Source organism: Aythya ferina, assembly GCF_964211825.1.
Source record: "Aythya ferina genome assembly, chromosome: 8".
NCBI lineage: Eukaryota > Metazoa > Chordata > Aves > Anseriformes > Anatidae > Aythya > Aythya ferina.
The window spans coordinates 4388444-4414677 of NC_140304.1; the positions used below are offsets into that span (position 1 = coordinate 4388444).

At 37.7% G+C, this 26234-nt stretch overlaps 2 protein-coding genes across 3 annotated transcripts in view; one reads left to right on the plus strand and one right to left on the minus strand.

Moving 5' to 3' along the window:
• PLPPR5 (phospholipid phosphatase related 5) overlaps positions 1 to 26234 on the minus strand; it is a 286848-nt gene that overhangs the window by 245962 nt on the left and 14652 nt on the right. The gene's annotated exons all lie outside the window — the stretch shown is intronic.
• The window catches only part of PALMD (palmdelphin), a 52040-nt gene continuing 48532 nt past the window's right edge, over positions 22727 to 26234 (plus strand). The window contains exon 1 of the mRNA XM_084527283.1: positions 22727 to 23026. Coding sequence (XP_084383409.1) covers positions 22983 to 23026 — 44 coding nt within the window. The 5' untranslated portion in view covers positions 22727 to 22982. The remainder of the gene's footprint in view (positions 23027 to 26234) is intronic.

Consider the following 26234-nt stretch of genomic DNA (forward strand, 5'->3'; position numbering starts at 1 on the left):
GTTTGGATTATTTTTTCATTAAAACAGCAAAGATTCTACATCATCTTTTACCATTTTGTCAGCATTTCCATCTCTTTTTTTATGATCCAAAATATCACTTTCACATCAGGAAGAATTCATACAGTACACAGTATTATTAACATTAGCATTAAAAATAATGACTCAGGCTTCCTCAAGCCAGTGTTCAAAAGAAAAGATGACTTCTGCAAGAAAAGACACTAGAAGATATTAATACATAAGTCATTAGCTGTACTCATGTTTTGAGGCTTCTGTCTGTAATGTAAGTTCTAGAAAAATACCTGAGCGAATTATTATATTATTAGACTAATATTCCAAGACTTTATTGGAATGTTTTGGTCCAAAGAAGTTCAGAATACCAAATGGAAGCTATTTCTTCACAAAAGACATTTGTACTTACTTCTGTTCCTGTAGATACTGAAATTCAGAGTGCCATTCACCTAATGTGTTTGACAGCTTTTTGGTCCAACAATCAAAAGTCCAAGGGTATCAATATCAGAAAATGATTTCTCGTTCTCAAACTAAGATATCCCCCAGGTGGCTATTTCTTGTAGACTGTTTATAGATCCCAAATCTACCTGTCAGAATTCACACTTCAGATACTACCAAAATACATAACATTATGTATAATACTTCTCACTGCCTTGTTTTATCACTCTAAAATGAGTATCATAGAATAACTAACTTCCTTCACAGAGTTATCAAGAAGGTTATTTAACTAATGCTTCTAGCACTGCTGAGATTCTCAAATGAGAAAGCAGTACATATATGAAAGGCTTTGAAGAAACTTTGAATTAACTGTCATAATTACAAATAAATCAAGGACAAAATTTATATCGTCTCACTCAGTTTTTCCTCAGTTTACTATTTTTTCCCTAAAACTTACCATTTGCTGCAAACTAACCGGAAATTCCATATTATGTTTTGCAAAAAAAAATGCAAATTGCACCCATAACACATTAATCAATTGTATCTAAGCAAAATAGTTGAGGTCAGATCATGTTTTTGCAGTCACCTTGGTGCAAAGGGATGGACTCAGTACTTTGACTTTTTATGCCTGGAAGTAGCTGCAGTAGAACTAAAAAGGCTGCACAGCAGCATAAGTGCTCCTTAACTCCTGTCACCACCAAGACACCTCATCAGAATCTGTTCACTGGGAAAAACCCCACAACAAGGTATATTAACTCATCTCCCCTGATCTTCCTTCCATTGTAATTAGGGTACTTTCACTTTCAGCCCCTAGTTTCTCCTATCAATCATGTTGAATTAATAACAAATGAAGAACTTTATATATATATTTACACACACATATATATACATATATGAAGATGGTCTAGACATTAAAAAAAAATCAAGAATGTATTATGAAACAGGAAAAAAAAAAAAAAAAGCATTTGAACTCTACTATATTGTGAATGCCAAACATATACCAGTTTCTTTCTGTCATTTTCCAGTGGAAACGGGAAACATATCAACTGAATGTTCCCAAGAGACATTTAGTATCTCTCTAATAATTATCTAATAAATCTTATAAAACATAGTAAGATAACTACATTTCAGAATTGCATTCAGAATTTAAGATCATTACATTTGATTCATCTAAGATTGCAGACTTAAAAAAAAAATTAGACGGTCTGGGTTTGACATTCTGAATACCTCACATTATCACAGAATCACAGAATTTCTAGGTTGGAAGAGACCTCAAGATCATCGAGTCCAACCTCTGACCTAACACTAACAGTCCTCCACTAAACCATATCCCTAAGCTCTACATCTAAAAGTAGATCTAAACGTACATCTAAATTATCTAATAATCTTAAATAGCTTAAAAACAAGGTTTATGTATTTTAAGCTTCCAGTAAGATAAAATGCAGGTTTGGTCACTGAAACACACACCTTCAAAAAATGTATGCATTTACGACAAAAATGTGCATACCTTCATGATTTTTATTTATCACTGAATAAGATTCTGATCTCTGTTGCATCCAGGTTAACCCTATAAATTTATTTCACTCACCAGATTCTGATTTAGTGTTATAATTCAGAGCCTGAACTTACTGTTACTATTTAAGCATTCTGTAGGCATATTAATGTATTTCCTTGTCATGTGACAGAACTATACTTGCCTAGTAGGTAAACATTTATGAATTCACATACTACCTGTTCCAGTTTATAACCTGATGTGGAAATACAGAGCAATTAGATATATCAGGGAGCCTCCTGAGTAGCTCCACCGTGAAGCCATGCTACCACTACCAGAGCACTCTTCACAGTCCAGCCTTGGAAAGCCCAAGGGAGGAAAATGAGATATAAACCACTGACAAAACAGAACGGTCTCTGCAGCTGCTTTAGAATTTTGGTTTCTGCCAAATGTTTTTAGCTGGAAACTTTCTGATTCTGAATTTAAGCCAACTGTGAAACTCCCACAAAGACACTTCCTGAATTGTTCTACTGAGGGAAAAAAATAGTAAAAGTATTGTTTCTGGCTTGCACTTTGTGTAGATATTTATACCTCTGGAAGTTGGTGCATACTAATATGCCTGAGGAAATTTTTCCCTTTAGTTCTTTTTTCACTGTTTGCCTTACCCAGGTCTTCATCTGTTCTCTGCTACCTCATTGCCTTTGAAATAACATACTCAGACAGAGATTCCCTCACTGCCCCTTCACTATGGCAGTGGGGAAACAGGCACATTACCCCAGTTACGAATTCAGAAAGTCTGTGACAAAGCACAGATATTATTTCTTTTACCAAGTTTTTAACTGCAGTAGCCAGTGGGGAAAGCCTAAAACATGAAACAAACGCAACTATAAGCAAAAGTGAAGGGAAATAAAAAGAATCTTAATAAATGTTTTTGATACATTTTTCAGGGTTTTGATTTTTGAATGAATGGGACCAGTAATAATGGTTAAATATTTTCTTTTCAGTCTATTTATAGGAATAGGAAAAAATCATCTCAGCAAACATGAGTTAGTTGCCTCCCTTTTTCCTATCAGACTACATCTGTTTGATACAAGGTATTATTTTTCTGTAAGGTATATTTTTCTGCACTTAAATGCAAGAGTTTTCTGAAGACATTTTAGCATGATAGTACAAAAATTGCTTATAGCACTTGATGTTAGAAATGAAATTTTATATAAATATAATTATAGATAATTTTTACACAAATAAATTATCATAGAATGGCTTGGGTTGGAAGGCACTTTTAAAGATCAACTCATCCAAAGCCCTGCCATGGGCAAGAACATCTTTCATTAGATCAGGTTGCTTAAAGCCGCATCCAATCTACCTCTGAACACTTCCAGTGATGGGCAATCCATAACTTCTATAGAAAACATGTTCCAGTATCTCACCACCCTTGTCTTGAAAAGTTTCTTCCTTATACCCAATATAAATGAATATATGTTGCTCAAACTACTTGTAATTATATGTTATTATATTCATATATGCCATATATTATATATATGTAATACATATATATATTTCAATATAATTCAATATAACATTTGCATCAATACAATATTTGCATCTATTTAAGGGGAAGTTACCATAATCCAATTGATAACCTTTAAGAGTATCTTGGATTCCATCTAAATATATAGTAAATAACGAAAGATCATTTCACAATTCTATCAGCTCCAGAGATAGTCAAGTTTGTGGAGTCTTTCATTACAGGTCTTAAAAGACCCTCTTCCTCTACCTTGCTTTGCTGGTGAAGGCAGAAACACATCTCTTAAGCTTGGGAAATCCTTTGGCAAAGCTAAGCACACTGTCAATTTAAAGCTACCTGTTCACTACCAAAGCGAAGAGGTAGAACAGTTAGTTGTTCCTATTAAAAGCTATGAAGAATGAAAACTTGCTCACTCTCACCATGGTTACTGGTGCCTGGTGATTACTGGTGCAGGGTCATTAGTACCTCTTTGATAGCATACATGTAAAATCATGGCTGTGTGCAATAATATACAGATAATATGCAGGTAACAGCTACCGGCTTCTCACCTCAGCTATAGGTTTGGAGCAGCCTGGGAACTAGTTGATATATTTCTGTTCTCAGATGATTCATCTCCTCTTACAGATACTAAATTCTGTACTGTAATTACTAGAAAGTCTTGCACAATCTTCTTGCTCAGAGATGAGTATTTGGATCATCTGGGATTAAGCTATAATTAATTATGAACAGCATTCCTTACAAGCACGTCCACTTTTACATGAATAAACGTAATTTTTGCTCTTCACAACTATTTTGCTTATGGTTGGGCTGAGCAGTCGTCAGTCAGTGGTCCATTTCCATCATTGCACAAGTGGGTCTCTACAGTATCTTAGAAATAGGCTGCCTGCTGCATTATTTCTAGACACAAGAAACACTTAAGACGTCAGAGTCCTCCTGTAATTGGGTATGGCATAAGCCTTAGGCTCCTGCTACTGTGTTTTTACAAAGGACAATACACTGCTGTGGTCTTGAATTGTAGTGCCCAGAATTATCTTCAAACTGTGCTCAAGAAAAATAATAGCTAAAATGCTGCAGAGGAGATTTTAAAACACCATACTTTTTTGTTGTTGTTTTTGGTTTTGGTTGGTTGGTTGTTCTGTTGTTGTTGTTTTACAGTATTGGAGACATACAGATTTATTATATAGCTTTATGTAATATTAAAATGCTTCTGTACCTAGATCATAGGGCTTATGTTTGTGAGGACAAAGAGTGTTTCAGAAACAGTAATACATATTCACTGAAGCAGAAGCCAAGAATTGTTTACAGAACAAAAAGAGAGAGCTTGCTTTCCTCAGATAGTCATACTGCTGCAGAGATTGTGGTTTTGCAGAAAATGAAGGGAACAAATACTAAAAGCAGGGCTGTTTTTGCCATTCCCCCCGCCACGTGCATCACCACCCCCTCCCCAAGTCCTTAATTTTTGTCTCGTCCTGCCCCCTGGTGGAAGCATAGGCCAAGAGTCTGTTTCACAAAGGCACATCACAATGCTGCCCCAAAATACACTGCATTTCTTACTTAGGCATTTGTGAAAAATAATGCACATAACGATATAGGAAGAATTTAATGAAATAAGGGAAATATAATATTGCTGTTATTTAATAAAAGGCTAGGTGTTGATATAGCTAAAAACTGCAAAATACCTGCAGAATTTTCACTATTTTGCAATAAATATCCTTTCTATTCCAGGCAGATATTTAACAGTCACAGTTAAATGAGAATAGATATTAAATATAAACATACAATGTTCATTACTCATTGGTATTTTAGTGAGAGCTCAGGACATAGCATCATTTGTAGCAGGAAGGAAAAATTGCTTATTTACAGATTGCAGAAATTCATTTCTTTTATATATCTAGAAAAATCAACTAAGATAACATCACAGTGGGTTGAAGACTGGTAGCTGAAAAGATAATTTAGACCTAACAGGTAGGAAGGACAAAAGCAGAATCAAAAGCCTTAAAAATGTTAATACTTCTCAAATAGTTCTCAGCCATTTAACTGCTGCAATTCTGCTCTAACTGAATGACTTTCTCTAAGAACTACAAAAGTAGATATTACCAGTATAGGCATATGCTGAATGTTCTCTACAGAGAACTTTTTTTTGTTTTGTTTTCAACCTCAATTGCTTCATCCCATTCCAGCTCAAAACTTCTGCATACTCATGAATTTCCTCAGATAACCAGTTCACACACTGGCGTTTCTACTTTTCTCTTGCTGCAGCCATTGCGTACTGCAGATTCTAATGGCTGTGGGCAGAACATTCTGCTCATCTACACTAGAGCTGCACTGGAGATGGGAAAAATCACCCTGCCCTACTTGGTTCACTGATGGTTTGACAGTGAAAACACTAGCACTGCTGTCTGTCATCACACCAGAGCCTTGAGGCAACAATGCCTACTTCACCACAGGTGGATCACTGAAACAAACTTATCCCCCCAATATTCCTAAGTGTGATGGGGTAGTCAGTTGGCAGGGACAGAGCCTGAGAAAGAGCGGGATGCACACAGTACCTGGGCCAGACAGCCTGGGCCAACCCCTAAACCCACATTCCTCACAGTTTCTCTAGGACATTTGCAGTACAATTTCCCTGAGTGCTGCTGTAACACTTTTTTAGTATGAACCCTTCTTTAGCAAGCTGGCTAATACGTTAGCAGTCAGCATCCTGCAGTCTCATGCTCAAAGACTCACTGTCACAGTGATAACATGAATACTAGTGAGTGACATTGGAAAACACTCACCCTCACCATGCTCCAGGAATTACCAAGCCTCTCAATAAACCAGAAGAGCCTCAGTGGCCACCAGAGTCCTGTCCATTCCACTTTCTTTTAGGTTCATATGTCTTCATCAACTATCCAAATAACAAATGGATTCTTATGGTTTCCAAATTGCAAGAAAATAAAGCAAGAGTTACTTTTCAACATTATATATATGTGCAAACTGATAGAAAGGATTAATCCTATTTATATCCAAACATAAAATCAGGATTAACTGTACACGCATATGTAAACACTAAACATTGAAATATCAGAAAAAAAATCAGAAACCAAAGCAGAAGCTTTATGATTTCCATATACGTTGTGGCCTGGATGCTCAGCTGGTACAGAGCAGAATAATTTCTACTGCCTTCAACCTAACTGTTTTGGGCTCACCACGAATCTAGCCATGTGTGACAGCTGTGGGCAAAGGGAGATTAGACATTTTATTGCAGTTACATAACAATTTGCCTACACTGAGAATTTACAAGTTGCAATCAGACCAGTCTACCCTGCAGCGTCATACCCACGTCCATGTGCAAGTGCCCCAGGCTACATGACACTGAGTTACGCAACGTCTCTAACTGATCAAAAATGTGGTAGAGGAGTAGGTTGCAGATGAAGATGGTCTGTCAGATGCAAAATAAAACCTGAATATTTAGAGAACTGTTTGTTTGTTTGTTTATGACTGTGTATTACCACAGGACAACTTTTTCTATGTTTATGCACCCAACCCAGACTAATTTGTGCTCCGTCATTTAGGGATTACATGTCTTTATGAACCCCATGCACCGAGGTACATGGGATTGTGTTTTCTGGGCTGTTTGATGGCTTATTTTAATAATGGTTGAACCACACAATTAAAACCTGATGAGACCTCAGTCTGGTTAAGTTCAGTTAAATTGCCAAGGGTACAAGTAATTGCTATAAACTCTAATTAAAAAAAAAAAGAAAAAGAAAAAAAAAGCGTCAAAGAGTGTGAGAGAGAGCTCTCACTGTTCTCATTGAAAGACAGAAGGATTCTGTTTCACCTCTGCTGCCTTTAATTGATTTAGTCCCTGTTTTATACACATTTACACTAAATAATTCAGATGAGGACCTGATTCGGCAATCCCTGTTTGTGTCAAATAAGATACACTCAGGTGAGTAATAAATTTGATCTTAATGTTCTAAATATACACTGGAAATAAACAAGTAAATATACAAGAAAAAGTCTCTTATTTTTCTGTGTCACTTTAGATTGTAAAACACTATTGTGCTTGAAGTTGTTTGGTTGGGTCATCCGGCCCAACACCAGTTTTCTGGACATGCCCGGGAAGCAGCAGAGGGCCAAACCCTGCCTACTCACCAATCTCTTCAGGGTCGGAGCCATCTTTCTGAAGCATGAGGGAGAGAGCACAGGCCTGCTCCACCTCAGGGGCATGGAAAGGATCCTGAGGGACAGCCTCTGCGCTACTTTCTGCAGGACCTGTTCTGGCATGGGGTCCCCACAGGCCGTGAGGGAGCTGCTCAGGCACCTGCACCCCTCTCCTGCCCCCCTTCTCGGACCTGGCTTCTCACAGGGCTGCTCCTCACACTTTTGTCCTCACCCCTCGCTGCCCAGCTGGCATTTTCTCCTTTCTTCTACATGTTTTCACAGAGGCACCAGCAGGCTCTGCTGTGCCCTGCAAGGGGATGGTTCCACAGCGGTTCCAGAACAATCTGGAACCATTCGGAACAATCTGGAACCATCCGGAACCAGCTGGAAGTGGCCAGAAGCTTCTGGAATCACCCAGAACCCACCAGACATGTAGCCAGCACCTTACTACAGACACCAGTACAGACACACAATAAAGAGAAAATTCAGGCCAAAGGGCATTTTCTGGGATCCAGTTAAATGAAACTTGCACTGCTCTAAGACAACAGTTTGCTATTTTTCCTTGACCAAAAGTGTGCTATTTTTTCCTTCTAGCAGAAGTGACTTCTTTTTAGCAGTTGGCTGAACTGTGTGTGATCAGTTGCAGTCTGAGTAAGCTGGAACTGAATTCTCCTTAGTGTAATGAGTCATTGCAATCTTGCACTCACATGCATAATCACATCCATGTCTGGCAAACTATTTAAGCTGGTCAAAATTATGAGGAAAGAAATACATGATCAGCTAAAAAGTGCTTTCCTAAAAGAAATGAATGGACTTTGAAAAATACAGCAGTTCCAAAGAGGTGGCTGTATTACCTCTTCGCAGCTAAAGGTGAACTGAAATTTCCAGCCATGTTCTCCTAAAACATTATCTTTACTCCCAGAGAGACTGCAGACTAGTGGCTTTCTATCTTAACTCAGAATGAAAAATAAAAATCTTTTAAGAAAAAAATTACTTGAATGTTTTCCTGGAGGAAAATTGTATTTCCCAACTGTCTTCCTAATTCCTTCAAGCAGTCTTTCTTAGAAAAAGCACTTTTACCAAAGCTCTTCTGGTACAAAATATCTTATGAAACATATTTGACAGAGATGTTCATCATCCAAAAGATGCAAAACCACATCTTCATTTCTCCCAATGATAATGTAATTCTTCCCCTCTGATGCCAAACAAAACGTACTTCAACTGAGTAACAAACAGGCCAGACATCATTCATCTGGCTTTCCAGCACTCCCTGCTAGAAAACTGCTCACTGCTCAAAGTGTGAGCAGTGAGCAAAGGGTTGTTAACAGGACCAAGGATAAGTAAATATGCAAACACGAGTCTAATCTATTTCTTATATGTGACCTATTAATAGGCTAAAAAAATAACCGTTTTTCATTAATTGTTGGGTATAGTCAATACCAGGAAGAAAAAAGGCAGTCTCAGATTAAATTTTCTTCTATATAGAAGTTGCTATATAGAGACAGGGTCTTCCTTTTATGTACCTACTTCTTGATACATGGTAAACTTTTATGGTTTTTAACACATAAGGTCCAGAAAGAGTCATTAAATCCTCTAATTTTATATTTAGAAGCCCACAAAACTTCTTCAAAACCAACCACCATTCAGTTTAGTCTTTGAAGATGGATAGTCCATCACACTCTTTGGTAGTTCATTCCAGTCATTAACAGGCCTGACTTACAAACACTTCATCTCAAACACTGTAGACCCACACCAATACACCCATGTGAGTTACCTTCTTTATTGCAGAAGGATAAGAATGCTCCTCCTAACATGGCTCCAGAAATGCAGTCCAGCTTCCTCATGCTCAGGGACAGAGAAGTAGGGTCTTCTGCTTGGGCAGAGGTGGCAGGTTTACATGTATGCTTTAGAAATCATGTTAATCCATCAGAGCTGAGAGCCATGAGGAAGCCCAGTTTCCTTTTCCTACCTTCACTATGGGTGATTAATGTTTTTATCTTCCTAGCATTAGAAAAAGTCTCTTCAGCTGATGCTGTTTAGTTAATTTTTACTTTAATTTGTCATTAGATATCCACAACTTATATTACCTGAAAATCTAGACTTTCATTAAAGTATTGAGGTAACTTTTATATCTGCACTCAGTTATAACAAATACATATATTTTTAGGAAGTAGATTATAAACATAGGAGTGATATTATTCAGAGTGATTTCTCCAAGGAAAAAAAAATGTTACTTGTGCTACAGTAGTGATCATATCTCTGTAATAGTGTCTGATTGTGCTAGGCACAGTAAATGCATGAAAAAAATTACCTTCCTGCCTCAAAGAGGTTACACTTGAAGCATACATGACAACAGATGGAGAAAACCCTGGAGTATTAACATTGCATGCACCAGAAGGGACTATTCTCACCACGCATGAATTAGACTGTACACTGAAAGTCCTTGGTCCAATACCACATCTTGCAGGACTGGAGGTGGAATTGGATTTTCTTTCAAATTCTGCACAGAGTGCTTCCTCCCACACATTTCATTATACTGCTGTCAAAGTTCATTCTCACTAGCATTGTCATTTTTATTTTGAAAATATTTTCAGATTACAAGAGGCTGCAATGGAAAGAAACACCGACACAAATTTGGCATGCTTTTCTGTAAGCAGTAGAAGGAAACTGCCTGCATCTCAGGCATGACAATCAGCATATCCCACTGGTAAGACTATTTGTTTCCCTCACCTGAAAGCAGCACAGAATATAGCTGCACCAACAGTCATCATTTATTTTTGTATCTGCGCAACGGTGGTCAGCAACAGAGGAAATGAAGAACTTAGTAAATCTATTATGTTCTGCTTGAATATGCAGTGTCTGGAGTGTTTCTGCAGCAAACTACTGACCCGAAAATCCAGATGGTTTGTAAACAGTGCTCTTACAAGTGATTTTCACTCTGACCAAGCCAATTTAAAATCTGTTATGTTTGTCCCTACTGAGAACAGCTTCTGGCACATCTCAAACACATTGTAGAGTGGTTTTCATTTTTGAGAAGCTTTGTTTCTTCCTCTTACATCTAATTCATTTGAACTTCCATGGAAGGACTAATCAAACCAAAAGAATTTTCTGTCATAGGCTGCATGGGGACCAGATGTGCTTCTGTTGATTTTGCCGAGAGATTTCTCCCAGCGGATTTGAACTGAAAACATGAACAGGCCATATGGTAGTAAAGATAATTTACATAGCACCTTTTATCACCAAATATCACAAAGCACCTTGCAAATCACCTACTGTACAGGAAGAATTTTACTCAGAACTGAAATGCAAATACCTTTGGGGTAAAACTTGGCAAATACTTAACAGCACACAGTAATGCTATGAAATAACTCGTAACTAGTCGTGAAGACTAAAGTCATAGCTAACTGAAACTGTGAGAGGAATATAGGTTGACAAATTATAGTTACAAATCGGTTTTAATCTGCACAATTTGATCCTATATGGGAAGCAATAATTTGTTAAAGCTAGCTTCTTCCATTTGATAAATGCAATACTGTTAAAATGATCTGCAAATCTATAGGACATTGAAAACAGAACATAAGACTAAGTGTATAACAACATTAGTTTTGCGGACTTACTGTACATATATACAGTAAATGTGTATGCATCACCTTAATCACAATGCTCAACAAAGTAATGTGGCCAAGAAAAGTTATACTATTTTTTTCATATTTAATATTGGGTGGTAGTTTGAGAGGTTCTGGGCAGTTTATGGTACTGACATGCATATCACTACACATTAGAATTATCAAGAAAAAGCAGATGTTTCAAATTCTATAAAATTTTCTTTCTGTCCTTCCTGGGAAAAAATGAACAGTAGGAAAAAGAGCGCATGATAAAGTGCAGTGTGCATCAGAGTCAACAAAGAAAACAGAGAGCATTTAATTTTCAGATGAAACAACATGAAATTTCTTAGCAAAATCTATTACTGGAAAATGTCACTTTCTTTAGTTACCATTCTACCACTTTCAGACTGATGCTTTGTTTCATCCCAGAGTCTGCCTTATCTCTTGTAGATGTATTCATGTTATGTTTATGTGCTGTAAGAAAACAGTTCTACAAGCTGTGCAACAAATCAAATGAATAAATAGAGATAGTAGACATACAACATAGTTTAATTTTTGCAGTATATTTATAGATCTTCCAGAAGAACTTTCTAAAGAATTGTTCACTGCACTTAAAATGAAACAGGAAATGGAGTTTCATTTAAAGGGATTTTATGATGAGGGCTTTCATAGAAGCCAGGAAGTTCAGCTGTCATCTCCTACCTTTTGATTTTCTCTTTCTAAGAACTGCTCTCCTCCACCTGCAGTAATTCAGGCCTGGTCACACAAAATCACAGCACTCATGTTTAGCCTCAAAACCTAGCCACAGTGATTCTCCACTTCCTAGAAAGGATAAAGACAGTATTATTGATTCTATAATAAACAGCCAACAGGTCTTGTCTGTAAGCCAGCACAAGTAACCTTTTGTAACCAAAAGGACAACATTTTTCAGCATAGCCAAGTGACAGCTGCAAAACTTTTGCATATTAAACTAGCTACAAATTAGGAGCAAGGAGCTGTTCAAATGTTTAAAATGAACTGTGGCAAGATACAGCGTCAGGATATTCCTGTTCGCTTTGAAGGAATAACAGCACAGACTGTACAGCACGAACACCGATACTTTGCTGTCTTGAAAATTATGGGTTAGAAAAGATAGCAAAGATTTCATGAATAGAAGCGCACATCTCTGAGGGCAGCAGCACAGCTATATATTGAGGTTCTGTGTGCTTACCCCTGACATGCATCTAATTAGCATTCCTGGAAAATGCACACTAGCAGTATCACTCCACAATTATGATGCCCATTTTCACGGTCCTGTTTTGTTCACCCTTCTGATTGTAGTACTTGTAATCAGAAATGCAGAATAGCATGAATATAGTGCACTCAACCCCCAGGAGTAATTTTCTCTTTTTTTTTATTTTTAAAGTAAGAGTCACATGCACTGAAAGGATGTGAAAAGACTATTATTAAGCTACATTTAAATATGTTTAATGGCACCACATGCTGACTCAGAAATTCCTTTCCTCCAAGCCTATACAAAGTACAGGGTCTAATTGCAAATGCTTTATTACTGTGTTGATAGAAGAACCACATCATTCATTCTTTTCCAGAAAAGTTTCACTCAAGCCTTTTTTAATACATTTTAAAGATAAAACTCCAATATATCTATTTAGAAGAGCAATATTAGCGCTCTAGTAAAAATGATAATAATAACACTTAAACTACTTTAGATCTTCAAAGTGCTGTATATATATTAAGCAATTTGTCCCTGTTGGCAAGGTCTGGTTCTACTTTGCATTGGAAAGCAAGTAGCAGCAGGTATCTTTTTTCCATTAAGGTATTTCCCCCTTCCCATTTTATTGCACATATACTAGATGAGGGCTTAGCTTCTCTGTCAATGGGAATTCCAAACATTATGGGTGCTACTGAATGGTTTGAATTTTCTTTTATGAACCAGAGATGCCCATCAGATATCTGTTATCTGTTAGGTCTCTCAGGACTGCTAATGAGTTAACGTTCTTCTGAAGTCTGCTCTCTTGCCATAACACTGAGCTGCCCTGGATAGGTTTTACAAGGATATATCTATCTACATCTCCTTTTTTCTAGCTCCAGTTCTCACTACCACAACTAATGGAAGCTGAACAAATCAGAATCTTGTCTTTGGCAAGTGTTGGTGTGGAAACGTATGATAAGCACAGTACATGGGATGATCCTTACACAAATACAAGGAAAAAAAAAGTTACTGTCTTTTAGTTTTTTGGAGTAATCCAGTGAAGCAGGGCCCAACAATTCCTAATGCATATAGGAGACTGCCTCCTTTTCAGGTGGCAGGAAGTGCAGGCAAACAAGTCAACTCTACAGACTAAGGTGAAATGCAAAATAACTGAGACCTGTGAGATCTGTAGAGCCAGAACCTGTCCCAGAAGCAATGAGAGAGTTTGCCATGCCAGAAAACACTTGAATTTAAAATGTTCAGTAGTTTAAATTAACCCCTGTTATTGGAATTTCAAATTACGCCCCAAGGAAATTGGGTAGTTTGCAGATTTAATGAGCATTAATTCAGTATTCTATACTGACATAAGAGCATTCAATGTTAAAGTACATTGCAGCTATTTATCTTTTGCTTAACAAGTAAACTATTTCTATGTGTTAGTGAGAGGATCAGTGTCAATACAAATGAAAATAAAAGCACTGGAGTAAGTTGGCTTTCAGAATCTGTCCCAAAACTGAGAATTACCATCATGTGTAGTTATAATCCCATTTCCAAATGCTACCAGCATAGAGGTAACCTTGTGTTGTTTCACCATCTCATAGCACTTCACGTTCCTGAAAGTACTCTGCCACAGGCTTACATTCCCTGAGACTGCGTGGCTACCTCTACAGGAGCAATTCTGAAGGGTTAAACACTGAATTCCTGCTTTGGTGGCCAATACAACCAGCAGATCTAGAGTCTGCATGCCGATTACCCTGTCCTTTGCCAATACCATCAAATAGTGCCTCCAGTAAGACACGGGATTTTGCCACAGAGACAGCACTTCTTTATTAAGTGACCAAAGCAGGCATTGTGTTTGTTAGGTGACCAAGTCCATCATGTCTAATTGAGACATTGGTTGTTAAGCTTTTTGTTTAAAATACTAATGTGCATGTGGCTTATATTTCTCATTATATCTAGAGGTGTATTTTGAATTGCTTTAGAGGCTGCAGTAGTTACAGATTAGTTTTCATGACAAGAATTAGCAAGGTAGAATTTGTAGAGCGTATGACTAGCTAGAAGAATTTATACTGCTAAGAAAAAGAGACGAGATTTCTGGATCTGAAAGGATGAAGCAGAACTGTTTATTACTGATGCCACACAAAAGATTTCTGGGCTGATTTATTGCATAGCTTATGAAAGATCAGCACATGTACACAGAACACAATCATTGTTTTCTTTTCTCCTTCCCAGAGCCATAGCCCTATATTTCAAAAGCCACTGTTGAAGTGGAGGATGAGATGGAAAGGTTGAACTCTGACTCTGTTTTCAAGGGCAGCTCTGTTGCTACTTAACCCACAAATTTTCTCAGTCTTCTGTTGCATTCTATGCTGCCATCATCTGGCTCTCTTCATAAAACCTGACATTTTCTAATTCTTACTTATCCTCACACCTGAGTTCTTCTGCTGGTAAGAATCTTCAATGTTTTTCCTGAAGATATTTCACAGTAAAGATTTACTCCCAGAATATTCACACCCAGAATATTTACCCAGCCTCCTGGCCAGGCATCCAGCTCTTTGCCTAACTGAGCGCTCAGAATGAAGTAAGTTAATTTATGGGTCTTTTTGTTCTCGGACCAACTATTCTTATTCCAGCTTCCTTCAACCAGCCATCATAGATTTCTTGTCAACAAGATAGTTATCTTTAGCATGCTAGCTACCAGTTTCCTGAGTCTGTCCTCCTAACTTAGGGAATGCAGACATCTGGTCATGGAAAACAGCTTTCCTCATACAGTAAGTAGGTGTCACCAACTTTTCCAGTGATTAACTTACATATAAACAGATTGTTTACTTACTCTGAGGTAAGTATTACTTTCTACATGACAGAGCAATGATAAAAGGTGAGAGAATTTTTACAATCAGTTTACACTGATCCAAAGCCACTTGCTTCGAAGAGATCACAACCTGCACCTCCTTCCCTTTCAACTGGCAACCAAACACTGTGTAAAGATTCAGAAACATTGATCTGGCTAAAAGTTGTTTTTCTGATGGCTGATAAAACTCTCAGGGAGTCATGAAAGCACTAACACTAATGAAGACATGGGGGAGGAGAATACACACAATAAACTTTGCTTCATCTCTGGATAACTGCACAGCACTGTGGATCATCCGGCAAGTCTTTTCTCTTTCAGCACTTCCAGTACTTGGGCTTTGTGTCAATGCTTTTTTTTTTTTTTTTTTTTTTTTCCTCTATTCTTTTCTCTCTTCTTCATATAAGTCCTCTAGTCTCTGCATATGCCAAACAGAAGTCTACGCAGCAGAACACGCTCAGCTGCTCCCAGGAATGGTGCCGTTTTGTCTTTCTGCCAAAGCATTCACCCAGCCTGTTATGTGGGTAGCAAGGACAAGGAAATAATGTTGCCTGCCTCTCTGCTGTCCGGCCACACCCCAGTTAGCAGTGCAGAACAGAAAGAAACCACATAGTACACTTTTGTTATACATGAACTGCAAACCAACAAAGACAGCAGGTACCCTATAGCACACAGCACATCAATTAGACTAATGCATGCAGTTCTTTACAAGACACTAATCAATCACCATAGGGAGACAAAGCACGGGGTTACTGGGAGACATTCCAATATTCTTTTCTTCATCCTTTTTCCTGAACCATTGCCCAGGAGAGGTAGGTTAGATAAAGCTCCTTTGGAGCTTGATACATTTTTTCAGAGTATGGGAATTACTGCATACAAATGAGACTTTCAGGCCTGTAAATTAAAATTAACAAGTCTTGGGGCAAACCAGAAAAAAGGGCATATTTGTATGAAGACAGTAAAGAGAGACAAACCTAAAAAGGAGAAAAGAAGGAGGAAGACTTGATCTTAACAACTTGAAGAACAGCTGCGTGGATTTAATCCTCACAGCTGAGTCCTGAGGAATTCTGCAGAATCAAAACTGAAAATAAGCAGACTTATTTAATGAACAAAATAAAACCATGGATATTATTGGATATGCAGAAATCACTGTGTTTTCTGCCCCAGTGCTATCTTCAAATGGCAGTGTGCTGAAATTTTCAGATTCTCTGTTCGCTATTTATTTTCATATTGACAGACCAGAGGTGGGTCAGGGAGGCTGGAGGATGTGACAGCTGAATTAAACCTTCATTTTGAATTCAAATCTGAAATGGACCTGAATCAATCATGTCTTGAGCACTACTGCGTGCCTCCCCTAGAAATTTCTAACCACCTGAATACTAGATGAATGCCTCCCTCATGCACTCTGGCAGAACTGGACTGATTTTCAGACCAATTTAGGAACTAGTAGAAATAGAACCAGGCTCCCAAAGCTTAAAAGAAATCCCAGTCCTAAAGCAGCAACATAGAGAGCAAATGCATAGTTCTATAAATATACTCACATTAGCACAGCTAAATATTGGAGGTTTGAGGAAATAACTTATATTCAGGTGTTTGCAGAGGAAGAAAAGACAGGTCCTTTATCAGCCCTACATAGCATCTCTAGTATTCATTTCTTGTGCAGTCAATTTTTCTAGCCTTGACCTACAAAACTGTGGAGTAAGAAGGACATAGTGAAGCAAATGGCGTAGAGATCAGTTGTGCGACACATTCCTTCACTTGTGGGTCAAACAAAACAAAGAACATTTCACTTAATTTTTTTGAGCAGGCTCTTCATGTTTCCAGAGAATGCTGATGCCCTGTAATATCTGAAGATAGCATTAAGACTGTACACACTGTATTCCTCCTTGCTTTCTTAATAAAAGAATAATGAGCTCAGTGGTGCAGAAGCAACACAACATGCTGCTATGAAGGAGACCTCAAAGCCCACTCAGCTGCTTCACTAGTGTATATTAAAATTAATGAGTTTCTGCTACAGAAGGAAAGAGGTGTCCTTACATGGGAATGAGATCTATGATCTTTGTATTGTAGCACAACTGCTGAGTAGCACAGAAATCTGAACAGCTCAGTCTCATATAATAAATTTCTTTTAACAGGAGGAAAGGGAGGACAGACTGAAGATAACTATATGTGCTGAAAAGGGGGTTAGGAGAGCTTTTCATTTGCATCTTAAGCACCTTCTTATTAGTAAAGAGTGGACTGCTGCTACAGCTCTCTTTTTCCCCCATTCGTATAGCTAGCAGAGCAAAAAATTGGCAATATTGAATGTCAGCCAGCACCTGAGGCTGCTAATTCAGCCAATGTAGCCACAATATAATGGGTTTCAATTACAGAGCCCTTATTTTTGTGCATGGGAACATCTATATGGAGGTCATCACATTTCATTAATAATTTTGATTAACACATCCTTCACAGTGGTTTTGAGCTTTTAATGCTTCTCAGTTAATGAAGCAAAATTTTGAAGAAGCCATTGGTTTTGTACATAATAGAGTTACAAAAAAAAAAAAAAAAAAAAAAAAAAAGCTTTCTATTTGAAGCTTATTTCCTGCCTACAAGTTCCAGTGAGGAACAAAATGACTGTTCAACATCCAAAAGCAGAAGTCAGAAGAGACTGGCACCCACCAGATCATTTGTTCAGAGCACTGTGATTCTGACTGCTGTTAGAGGACATCCTATCTGCAGACTGATACAGTTTCAGAGGAAGAACTTGCAGCCTTCTTAGTGAGGGCTCCCTACTCTCTGTTACTCATGCCTCTGAACATCTAACACGGCATACTTCGAAGGACCCTGAATCAATCTCAAAAGCACTGTGAGGCAACTCTCAGAAACCAGATGCTTCTGCTGTATCTCAGTTTGACCCTTTCTGTGGTCCCCCAGGCTAAGGCAACTAAAATAAGCAGTCATTTCTGGAAAAATTTCAAAACCAAATTATCATCTGAGTTGAGCACTGAATCTGTCCCATCTCCATTCAAGCCTGGAGCTTAAAAAGAGCAGACTTTGGCCTTTGAGTTTCAGGTTACAAAATGCCAATGAAGCTCAATGCAAAATGCAGTCAGAACTAGCTGTTTGGTCTGAACAGCACATCAAATATTTGGTGTGTTCAGCTTGAGCCATTCATTTGAACATAAATTCTAGCTGGAGAACATTTTTATCATAGATACTTTACCTAACTTCCACAGAATATCTTCAGAAATAATGCATTTTTTTTCTTAAGTGCTAGAGACACATAAACCTCAGATATCTATACTATTGTTGAAACCAGCTTAGATATACTTGATCCCAAAGTATTCACATTTGACATGTATGCACATTCTGTTCCAGAGTTCATTGCAACCCATAAAGAACTATAAATAAGATATTTTTTTGGGGGGGTGGGGGGGAAGAACAGAAGATAAGCATCAACCGTTAGATCTGCTAATGTGCTAAGGTGAATGGCTTTCCAAAACTTTGTCTTTTTTTTTTTTTTTTCTCCTGTAGCTGTGATTTATATATGAAATTTTTGCTGTATCACTGACATTCAACTCAGTGTTTCCACAGGATACCTGCCTCAGTCTGCAAACTGCTTCTGTTCTAATTTAATCAAGTACAGCCTATTAATAGCATGACATAAAGGCCAGTTATTTTGCTTATCTCATTAAACTACAGAAACTTGCTATGCTGCCATGGCATTTAATTGCAGTCAGTCTAGGTGTATTCCATTAGGACTGCATTAGTTCATCATTACTGCAGTTTATTTTTCATTTACTCTCACTAGCCTTTCTCAACAAAGATACCACGTGAAGAAACATGACATTTGAAGGTCAGCCCCTACCACTTCCTTTTTGGAGGAAGTTTTTGGGAAGGTAAGAAAGAAACTGGAAATGAAAATGGGTCCCAGAAGATTCTAGAGATGGATATTTATATGACATAAGGAGGGAACACTCAGTTCTGTCATCTCCCTGTTGCTTGCTGACAAGCGTCTTTTTGCATCTCTCTCCACTCCCCTACTTTCTGGGGAGGGGAAAACCTAAAGTTAAGCTCCAGATCAGAACCTGGGAAACACCCTGATTCTGAGGATATTTGAACCCAAAAGCAGCTGATTCCAGCTTCTCTGCTTTAGGCAAAGCAGGACCCCAACACTGACCAATCTGCTGTGTATTCAGTTAAACCTTATACTTTGGCAAAGAAGTGATTTCCTTTCTCTTTCCCTCCTAAAATAGAGAAGACTCCATTAGTGTGTGTAAGCTTACAAAGAAGAAAAACAAACAAAAAAAAAAATAAAAATAAATCTCCAAACACACTATTAGACATTTCCACAAGGCATCCCAAAACCACAGAGACAAATGCCACCTCTGCTAGAAGGAATCATTCCAGAACTGTGCAGGAGGCTGGAAAACTTTAACAATTCTATATATTTCTTTGGAAACATTTACACACTTAAAAAGCAGGCAACAGATTTTAAAAATCTGGGCCCTGATTTCTAAAGCCATAAATCCAATTCAGAGAGGTGCATCAGCATTTCAGATGAAAGTTCAGCAGTATTTCTTGTATGAAAACGTCACATAGGATATGACACAGTGAGGGTGAGTCGCTTCCATACAATAAAAAATTGAGCAATATATTCAACCAATTACTTCCAAGAATAGTAATCTGAAAAGCTATCTAGTGCCAAATGAAACAATTTTTATCTATTTGAGTGGATTGTAACTTAATGATCAAGGGTAATATTTTCAAATCTGTATAGACCACAAGTCAGGCTGTACATTTGCATTTCAACATTCCCATAAAATACCCCAAGTTTAAGGAAGTCTAAATATGTGCACAGCTCTTGACTGAATTCGGTGATGCCTTATGATAACTATGAAAAAAGTTGAGACTTTACATACTTGGCGATTACCTCTCTGATCTGTCCAGCTGGACAAAACTTAATGAAGCATAAACACATCAGCTGTCCTAAGCTGTTCATATACCATCCTATCACTCTACTGCTTTTCTCTTCTAGTTAAACTGAGCAACAGTAAAAAAGATGATCTCTTAACAGACAAGGAAAAGATGTGGTGGGTTTTTGTTTTGTTTGTTTGTTTCTCCTGTTGGTGTTGGTTTGTGTTTGTTTTTTCTTTAAAGCTGTTTTGGGTTAAAATTCAGTATCTACAAGACTCAGAAGAAAGTCATTAAGAAATTATCACATCTATAATATTATGTAGCAGTTCTGGGAACAAAATTATCTCTTCAGAAAAGCAAAGTTTAAAAACAATAGGAAGATAATTTTGATCTACAGACACTTATATGAAGACAAAAGTCTCAATATAAAGTAAAGCCAACATACGTTATGGTTCTCAATGTACATCTGCACATATTTTTGCATGTCTGTGCAAAATAAAACCTGCAGAGTACTGAATGCATGTTCCTGTCTTTTGCATCATACAGATTCAGGCAATGCCTTCATGAATAAACAAGAAATATTTCATAAGGCAAGGGAGGTTTTCTTACCATTCAGGCTGGTACCTCCCTGTTTCATTCAGCCTCTTCTGAATATTTAGATATATTTGTTACGCTCCCAATCTGCTTTTTACCAACAATCACTTTTTCTGTACACTTAATTCATCTTCCTGATGTCCTCTGACTTCACTATGCTTCTTATTGTTTGCTCCTGTTCTGTCCATACAAAGGTGCCATAGAAATGTTGTGACAGCGATTTGGCCATGGCAGATCTGAAGGCATTTTACCGTACCCTCTACGTGCTTCTACTTCATCTTGCCATAGGCCTCCAAATTCCAAGCTTTCAAATTTGATTATTTCCAATTTAGGTATAGTAAAAGATTAAAGGATTCAGAGTAAAAACAAACTAAGATTCAAGTATTGCTTTCAGTTACTGTGCATAATTGTTACTAAAACACCAACATTACCATTCAGGGATTAGTTTACCCCCATTTGACATAAGCACCTCAAAGAGACCAGAAGTAAGTTTTTGTAGTAACCCTGGAACATGGCATGGTGTGAGGCTTTATTAAATGTATTACAGGGAATGCATATAAATTATACGGTTATAACATCATAGTTACACGTCTGATACCTGATTTAAATGCTGACAGAATAATGCTGAAATAACAATCCTGTGTGCGTGTTTTTAGAGATCATCAAAACAGATGTAAGAGAAAAATACTCAAAAATAAGCGGTACTGCTTCTGTCCAAGCAAGACGCACAAAGTTTGCAGCGAATTAGGGCTCAGCTTGCCCTACAAGCTGCCGCGGGGGGGTTCAGCAGCCCAGCCGGCTGCCCGCAAGGCGCCCCCCGGGGCGGGGGCCCCGCCACCAAGGTCGCAATGCCGGCGGCAGCCCGCGAGAGGGAGACTTCACCTCATCAGACCTCGGAAGCGAGACGCTCGAAAGCGATTTTACCCAGATAAAAGCCACGCTACAGCCAGATGCACCACAGGCAGTCTGGGAAGATTGTAACGTGAACAAGGCTTTCTAAAGGATGCGCTCTGAAAATAGCACTGGGGTTCCGGTGCAACCTAAAGATGCTAATCTTGCATACAGCAGTTGATATACAAGGTTCTGTGAATATATATATATTTTTTGGTCTCCTTTAAAATTATTTCCTCACTAGTCTTTAACTTTTTTTTATTATCATCTCCTGAAGACAAATAACTGGAGCAATATACATGTATATATGAGAAACATGGGATTTTCATAAGTTTACCTTAACCAAATGTAGAAAGAACAGCTACAACATTATATTTTCCATTTCATCTAAGTTTACTTATCTAAATGATAGGAACACAAATTAAGAAGAATATGGAAAAAATTAAAAAGACCCTGTCTTTCTCTGGAGTTCAGAACTTTACACTGCAGGCTTGCTGCCCCTGAAACTTCTACTGCAGGTAGCAGAGGCCGCTCTCCTTTCTGATCGGTTCCCAAGCAGCCTGCTTCCTTATCTCCTTATTTCTGACATATCTGTTTAGAGAAGCAGCTTCTCCTGATTTTCCAGTCTAAGAAACTTATCTTTAATATGTCTTTAGAGCAACTTCGCATGAAACAAAACATATTTATTCCACATCCAGTGTAGCATATTCATCCTATCTGCAAGAAAATTTAGCATTCTTGATCACGGAAGTTCAATATTAGAATGGATTTGCTGTGATTTTTCCTGCAGACTTTCAACATGTTTATTACATTTTTAAATAGTTTATGATATGAAAGTTTATCACTTATGTTCAAAGCAACCTTTATCATCTGCCTAGCAATTTTATCAGTCCAGCAACTACAGTAAGTCATCATCATCTTTACCTTACCCACTAATTTAGCTAGGATTTGTCTAGAACAAAGGGCCATAATAAATGCCAAAGTAAGAGCTACACCCACTTACAAATCATGCATACCCAAGTCTCATATAGTGAGTTAAATATTTACTAGACTATAACGGGCAAGGACCTCAACAAGGTCTCTTAGATAATAAACTGATTTGTTAGAGGAAATATCTTCAGCAAGTATTTCTTAGACCCAGCACAGGGATTTCTAAAATATATTTTTCCATCTGCTTTTCTTAATTCCACAGAAGAAGGTCATACTTCACCTGGAAGTGTGCATGAATAAAACACAGGAAAACAGCATCAAACGGATTTATCACCCCAGCCTGTAGTTCTTTCAGCCCTCTATCATCTTGTTGTTTGTAACGTGGTAGCGATAAATGTGACATCAAAATGCAAGCTGATGCTTCTGTTTCCGAACATCAAAGACACAAAAGGTAAGGTCCCAACTTCTTAAAACATATTGAGGCTGTATACTGCTCTTAGGAAATACGACTATCAAAATCTGCCCTTCCCTAGTGTTTTGATTCTTCTTTTTATTCTGCTTTTCTCTTTCTTACTAAAAAAATCTAATTCCTAGTTCATACATCAACAATTATGGCGTGAGTTTGGATTTTGAGTTCTTATACCTTCAGATGTGTGAGGACAGGACAGAGAACTTTAGATTTATCCAAAATACTTTCAATGTATTTGTGCTAGTTCATAATAGATGAACATTTATTTCAGAGTTAGAACTGAACTAAAATTTTAAAATGTGTGTGTGACCATGACTGTAACCAGTTTTGGGAGACAAGGAGAGAGAGGATGGAAAGAGAGGTGACAAAGAAAGGACAAGGGAATGATGAAATGGAGTTAAATTTCATACAGCTGTTCTAAACCTGCTTCTGTCTGACGTTAAACTTTATTAGAGTGTGATCTTAAATAGAGAAGGAACAGTGTGGTCTCTCAGGGAAGAAAATTATGCTTAGTTATTTTTGTCTATTTTGCGGAAGGCAAATAATATTAATAGTTTTGCTAGAGATATTTATATGTTTTATAGAAATAAGCAGATACATTATAAAGTGGTTTAGAAATTAACTAATTTCTCCCATGTGTGTTTTTCTGTGTTGTTAATTTAACTATAGCTGTTAGTGTTTATTATTTCATTTAAATAATACACACAGTTTGTGGTTTTTTCCCCTAATATGCTTACATACAAATTTAATGAATGTTCCTCTGTAGATTATGATGGATTATATCTACTTAGACCTGTAGAATCTCAGTTCTGTTATCAATCAACACACCACACACACAGCATAACAAAAACTGAAATTATTACACAAAGAGATCCAAGCACACTAGGTAAACAGATGCAATGATGAGAAAGAAAATCGAAGCTGATAAACAAAGTGTTAATTACTAGCGTACTTTGTTAAACCCCAAATTAGTTGTAATTACACTTACACAGCAATATTTGCTAAAGAAACTGATGTTAGCATTATCTTACAAGACTTCTACACTTGCCGTCTAATTAAACTATACAACCTGTTGCCATAGGAAGATGTTGAAACATCTTTAAGAAAAGGATTAAGTAGTTATTTCCAGAATTAAGTATAATTAAGATATCAGCTTTATGTAAGAATTATGTAATTTCACAGAATTCACAGAATTGTCTAGGTTGGAAGAGACCGAGATCATCGAGTCCAACCTCTGACCTAACACTAACCAGTCCTCCACTAAACCATATCCCTAAACTCTACATCTAAATGTCTTTTAAAGACCTTCAGGGATGGTGACTCAACCACTTCCCTGGGCAGCCCATTCCAATGCCTCACAACCCTTTCAGTAAAGAAGTTCTTCCTAATATCCAACCTAAAACACCTCAGGCACAACTTTAGCCCATTCCCCCTCTTCCTGTCACCAGGCACATGGGAGAATAATGTTTCAGAATTCCAAACAATCATTAAATGCTACAGATCAGACCCCTGAGAGAAGGCAAAAGGGTGGATTATTCCATATCTGCCTATTGTGAGGCTGATAGGTCTTTGTCAGAAGCACCAGTGCTGGACTGCACAGGACTGGCAAAGAGATAGCAGACAGGGATCCAGCTTGGCTCCTTTTCAGGATGGCATTTCATTTTTTCTAGATTTAACAGTAGACAGCAATCCAATTGTGTTATATCTATTGACTGTTCACATTAGGGGGGATAAAGAATATACGTTAACATCAAAATGCAACATAAATGTTTCTGTTCATGTTAAAATATTCATTTAATATATTTGCAAAGTCTGTAGACTTTGATTTGCCTACATATTAAACTTTTTTTTTAATCTGGATTTTTTTCAAATAAAGAATCAAGAACATTTTTTTGTCAAGAAAAGCAGTGCAGCAGAGAGGCTCTGTACTCAGCAGAGGGAGTCAGACACTTCCAGAGCCATTAATGGTGGAAGTGCCCTCCCTCTGGAGATGCCCATCTCCACTGGCTCCACTGCATTGGCGATCTAAAATCTGCAGCTTAAATCTATGGTAAATTATGAAATTTGCATGTGGAATTGAGTGAATTGCACTCTCCCACAAACTCCTAATCAGCATTGGTACATACTTAGTTTAATCTTGATGTGTCCACCACAACAGAGGACTGCTTTGTTAACTTTCTGTGAGAAGTATTAAGCAGATCTAAGTGAACACATAGTGAAGATTTTCACTATGGTTTTAAAAATATCACGCATTTATAAAATTAAAATAAATCCAACGTCCAACAAACTGCAATTGACATCTATTGTCTTTTTCCTCAATAAAGGATGCCTGAAGTTGTTGCAGTGTTTGTGTGTTCCTGTTGGCTGAAGAGTCATGGTAACCGCCCCCCCAACAATTCAGGAACTGGATGAACATAAAGGTTTTCCAGTTTTTCAGCAGTGATCTAGTGCTATTCCTGTTCTGATTTGCATCAGAATTTTTTAATTTGTTTTTTAATTACATCTACAATCATCTTCCATGGGTAGTGATATTCACACCTTATCACCATAAAATCATTAGTCAGACTTGTCCCCTAAAATAAATGGATTGTTGTATAAACCACAGTACTTAAAATATGACACAAAATCAAATCACGCTAGTTTCATATCATAGTGGGGATGCTCAGAGGGATCACAAAGGGAAGATATTCCACACACCAAACTCCAGCAGTACACTGAAAATGTCCATTGCCATGAAAGACTTTAGCAATACACTTCTGAGGGATTTATTTTCATTTTGGAGCTCCCAAAGGGTTTAACTGCTACTGTCATATCAGTGACATTTACTACATAGGGATTCTTGGTGGGACTTTCACAAGTGCAGAGAATATGGATATATAGAGCAAAAGATAGATAGCAAGCACCAGATGTGATTGCCTGGTGCTGTCCGTAATACCTTCAGGCTAGGACTTATATAAATCAGTCCCAGCTGGCTACACAGCTGACAGCAAAGTTCATCTGCACACAGATCAGCAGGACTCTGTATCATTTCACTAATATAAGTATTTGGAAACAGCAAAGAAAAGGCATAAAAGGTCATGACATGAAATCTGAAGGTAGAAGTGTTCAAGGGTGGGTAGGAAGGCTGGGTGTTGGAGGGAAGCCTGGACTGACTCAGTGACAGTCATAATAACCTGTTTGACTATGATCT